The sequence below is a fragment of the Pediculus humanus genome, genomic scaffold (assembly GCF_000006295.1).
Source record: "Pediculus humanus corporis 1103172107504 genomic scaffold, whole genome shotgun sequence".
NCBI classification, from domain to species: domain Eukaryota; kingdom Metazoa; phylum Arthropoda; class Insecta; order Psocodea; family Pediculidae; genus Pediculus; species Pediculus humanus.
Window position 1 is genome coordinate 97571 of NW_002987120.1, and position 5301 is coordinate 102871.

Genomic DNA, 5301 nt, shown 5'->3' on the forward strand with positions numbered 1-5301 from the left:
ATCAACAAAGTAAAAAAAAACATAAATTTTTGTCAGATGACCAATGAAACCTTTGTCACTTTCTTATCAGAAATTTAATAAATATTTCAAGACAAGATATAAAAGCATTTAACAAGTTTATTAAATAAAAATTAACAAATAAATAGTTAAAATAATAATAATGAAATCATATATATATATAAGAAAGGATAATTTTATCGCTTGAGCGGAAGTTATTATTCTACTTTTTTTTTTTGCCTTAGTTTTTTTTTTTTTTACCACAGCAGTGAATTATTATCATAGTTTAAATCGACCGTTGTAAATTAACAAATGAATCAAAATAATGAATTCCGACCACTTGTTTGAGTGTGTTTACAAACATATAAAGTAACAAAATGTCGAAATTTAATTTTGATCCGACGTTTTTCAGAAGAGTTATATCGGAATCCCCGTGCACGACAAAAATACCATCCCTAACAGAAATAGTAAAAGAAGCCGTGGAAGCATTTTACAATGAATTCGATTATTATCCAGAAATAGGTGCATGTGCTCCAGGAGTGTTTACCATTTTCGGAGATCATTTAGAATATTCAGATGGAAAATTAATACAGGCCGTATGCAAATAAGACTAATTTGACCTTTTTATTTTATTTATTGTATGCATATACAAGTTCTCTTAAACGTTCAAACGCGTGAACGTTTAAAAAATACATTTAATTATATTTAAGTTTTATTTTTAAAAAAAAAAAAAATTTTTTCCTTTTTTTTGTGTGTGTGTGTGTGTGTGCGTTTTAGGCGTCACCCTTTGTGACAGTGATAGTCGGAAAAGCATTAAATACGGTTAAATGTAAAATAATAACAACGGCAAAACATGTCGAAGGATTAAAAAAATCGGTTTTTCCAACAAGTTATTTTAAAAATAAAAGCATACAATCTTATCCTCCGTGGGTTGCTTTTCTTCAAGGTACGTTACAAATAATAATAATAATATTTTTTTTTTAAATAAAACGATAATCATAAGATAAATAAAAAACTTAATAGATATAAATTTCAGGTATTATAAATGTTTTCCCTTGTCAAAACATCAGAGGTTTCGATGCTTTAATACATTCATCTATACCTCCCAATCACGGTTATGGTAGCAGTGCAGCTTTACAAGTTGCTTTTTTTACATTTTTAGAAATTATTTGTGGGAAACGGGCTTGCATAAAGTTAGTTTATTTAAATATTTTTAAATTTAAAGCAAATTGAAAAAAAAAAAATGTCAATGTTAACTTTTTTCACTCACCGTAAAATATATATTCATTCAATTTTAAAAAGAGAAAAATATTAAAATCGATTGATGTGTTTTATTCGTTAACTTTTTATTATTATTATTATTAAAAAAACAATAATTTAAATAAATATATATATATATATATATATATATATATATATAAACATAAACAAATGATTTTCAGCAAGGAACTGAGAGGAAAGTTATGCCGAAAATCTGAATTAAAACTTAACTGTCCTTGTACGGTTGTAGGAGTATGGGATAATGTAACATCATCAATCGTGGAAGGAAGTCACGGAGTTTTGATAAATTGCAAGTAAATCAAAAAAAAAAAAAAAGAGAGAGAGAGACAAAGATATAAATTATTTAAATAAAAAAAAAAAATTCGAAAGAAAAAATAAAATCTTTTCTGTTTTTTTTTTCATAATTAGAAATTGTGAGGTATCAACATTTGAAATGAAAGAAATAAATATATTATTTTTATTAACTTATCCTAATTTCAATATCGAACTTGACGATAGACAAATGATTCCAAGAAGAGAAATGGAACTACATTTAATAGCTAAATTATTAGGATTGTGTCACATAAATGAGGCCAAATTAGAACATTTAAAAAGTAGGTTAAAATTTATCACTCAAATGTTTGAAAAATGAATGAAAATAATCAAAAAATAGCCTAATTTTTTGCGGGCATTCATTTAAAACAAAAAACAGTTTTCGAAGAAATGGAAGAACCTTCGAGAAACACGATAATAGAAATATTAAAAGGATTTGGAATAGAAGAAGATTGCATATTTGAATTTGTCAACGAATTATTTTATATTTCTAAATCCGTTGCATCCGTGGAAGAAGAAGAATATGGTGAAAATAGTTATAGTTTTTATCACAATCCTGATGAAAGTTCGATGCAAAGTTATGAAAATTTTAAAGGAGAAGAATTGGGAGAAGAAGAAGAAGAAGAAATAATCGTATGAAAAATATTATTATTATTTTTTTATAAGAGAATCAGTTAAAAAAAAGTAAAAAAATTTTTTTATTAAAGGGAGGTTCTTGTTATTCAAGAGAAAAGAAATCGAGGCAGATAAAAAATAAAATTCCTTGTCCTCCCTTGGCTAACTGTAAGATTTTTTAAAAATTTTCACACGTGATTTATAACAGTGAATAAAAAGTTTTTTTTTTTTTTTTTTTTTAAGATCTTATGAATAGGGTAGCAGAATTATGTGCTGGAAAAAAGGGGCTAAAAATGACCGAAAAAATATGCGAGGAAATTAATTGTCTCGGTGGAATTGATAATCTTAGCGTTGATTCGAATTTATCCGTCATAGGAAAATTATTACGAAGATTGAGATATGTTATAACGGAAAAAATGAGATGTTCCGAAATTCCAGATATTATTCAACTAGGAAATTATGTAGAATTTGGTGAAAAAATTATTCACAGTCATTTGTCTTTAAAGTGAGATAAATTTTTTTAAATTTTTTATCCTCCTTTTTTAAAAGCAATTTTATTAATTAGTATTGTTTAATAGATTAGATTATGAAGTTTCTTGTCCAACTCTTGACGGTTTGGTCCAGCTTGCGGTTGATACTGAAGGTGTATACGGAGCGAAAATGATGAGCGGAGGAGGAACATTAACTTTAGTAATATGAATGATAAAAAAAATTTTTTAGGGTTTTGAGTATTATTAAAGTATCGAAAAAAAATTTTTTTTTTATGCACAGTTGCATAGAAATGCTGTTGAAAAATATATAAAAAAAGTAGTTGAAAAATATGGGCCCGTTTTTCAATTTTATTTGACATTTCCTAATTCCGGAGCAAGAGTTTTGAATATCGGAGCTAAAAGTAATCCAAAAAGTGTTTTATCTAATAAATATCTTAATAAGATTGAACTTATGAAACAAGCTGTTCGATATTTCGATTTGACATATAAATACAATCCGACTCATGGAGCTTTTTCACCTGGAGTTACAAATATAATTGGAGATCATTCGGATTACAATCACGGTTTTACCGTTTCCATGGTAATTAAATCTGGTTTTTTGTAAATTTAATTATTTTTAAATTAAAAAAGGAAAAAAAAATTAAATATTAATTTACTCGTAGGCAGTGAGTTTGATAACGGTTGTAGTTGGAGCTTATAACGGAACTTCCAGAGTGAGGGTGGCGACAACGATTGATGTTGGTTTTGAACCTAAAAAAATTATTTTTTCATTACCCGTCAGTAGAGATTTGAGATTTGGAAGAATTAAATGGATGAAGTTGATTATGGCTGTTATTAATCATTTTCAAGGGACACATTATTATTATTTTTCTTTATTTCGTTCCCAATATTTAGCAAAATAAATGATTTTATAAAAGTTATATGAAAAAATTTTAGGTTCTCTCATGGGTTTTGATTGTTTTATCGATAGTAATATACCATCAGGATGCGGAATACCAAATCACGTCGTATTGATAATGGCGTTTTATACTTTTCTGGAAGAATTAACCGGTCAGAAAACAAAGAATTTATGTAAAAAAGCTTATTTTTGCATGTTGGCTCAACAAGATTTTTTAAGTTCAATTTGTGGAGTTGGAGATCCAACCGTTACAATAAATGCCAAAGCAGATTTTGCATTATTACTTGATTGTCGGTTAGCATAAAAAAAAATAAAAAAAAATATAAAATTAAAAAAAAAAAAATTTCAAACTTTTTAATTTATAAATTTTAGAAGTTTGAAAAGCACACCGATACCTTTTCAAGATACAAGCGTTAGTCTTCTGCTAACATTCCTGAATCAAAAATCTCCGAAAATCAGATCTTTATTATATTCCAGAATGGAAGATTGTTACAGGGTAGCCAGATTATTAGGTGCAAAAACTCTGCGTTGTTTATCATTGAAAGTTCTAGACGGTAATTTTATTAATTATTTAATTAATTAAGTATTTTTAGTAATGTTGTCGTAAATATTTAAAAAAAAAAATTTTTTGTAGGCGTTAAATCAAAAGAAATACCTGAAACGGCATTGAAAAGAGCAACTCATGTCGTGATGGAAAATGAAAGGGCTTTAAGATCGGCTGAAGCTTTAAAAAATAATGATTTTGAAACATTAGGAGAAATTATGGTTGCGAGTCATAATTCATTAAGGCACAACCTAAATTTTCAAAAAAAAAAACTTTAAATTTTATTTTAATAAAAATATAATTAATAGATTATTAATATTTTAAATTTTTCAGGTACAATTACGAAATAACAACGCCTGAACTTGATTTCTTAATGGAACGAACAATGGAAGTTGATGGAGTTTTAGGTTCTAAAATGCAGTGTAACGGCAACGATTCATATCTTCTTACATTGGTAATTGTGATCATGAAAAAAATATTAACTTTTAAAAACGTTCCGATCGGAGAAGAAAAAGAAAATTGATGGGATTTTACTTTTACTTATTATTATTATTAATTACAGGTAAAACGTTGGGCTGTTGATGACGTCATTGAATATTTACAAACAAATTTTTCGACAGAATTAAACTTTTACATCGTGACTCCTTTCGAAGGTTGCGGACCTTTAAACGTTAAAGAATATTTAAATTCGATACCCGGACCAGAATTTACTTTTGAACATGTTTTTCCATTTTGATCATTTCATAAACTTTTTTTTTTTTATTTAAAATTTTTTTACACAAACCGTTAAGAACTAAATTAACCCCCTCTATAAATTATTTATTTATTTTTAAAAATATTTTATTAAGTTTTATAAAGTTTTTTTATTTTTTTTAAAGAAAAGAAACAATTATTTTATTAATGTATTAAAATATTTTTAAAAAAAAATTTTTTTAAATTATTATTTAAGTTAAAAAAAAAATTTGAAAGGTTTTTTATATAAAAATTTTTTAATTATTTATTTAAAATAAATATTAAAAAAAAGGAAGAATAGGAAGAAAAGGAAGAAAAGAAAAACAAAAGTTTAATTTAACTTTATGTAAAGATAATCTTAAAAGGTTTTGTTTTTAAAAAACCTCAAGTTTTATTACGTAATATTTTATTTCAAACTTTAAAAACGGTTT

General features: G+C 25.9%; 1 protein-coding gene across 1 annotated transcript; it reads left to right on the forward strand.

Moving 5' to 3' along the window:
- Nucleotides 1–374: 374 nt before the first annotated feature.
- Nucleotides 375–4874, forward strand: Phum_PHUM160840 (galactokinase, putative; the record flags this gene model as incomplete). Its single annotated transcript, XM_002424862.1, has 15 exons — nt 375–593; nt 775–943; nt 1034–1190; nt 1440–1571; nt 1687–1871; nt 1970–2167; nt 2449–2710; nt 2784–2895; nt 2977–3276; nt 3359–3526; nt 3614–3888; nt 3967–4121; nt 4229–4382; nt 4472–4592; nt 4701–4874. The coding sequence occupies 15 exons, from the start codon at nt 375–377 to the stop codon at nt 4872–4874; spliced, it is 2781 nt and encodes a 926-aa protein (XP_002424907.1).
- Between the last annotated feature and the right edge of the window lie 427 nt (nt 4875–5301).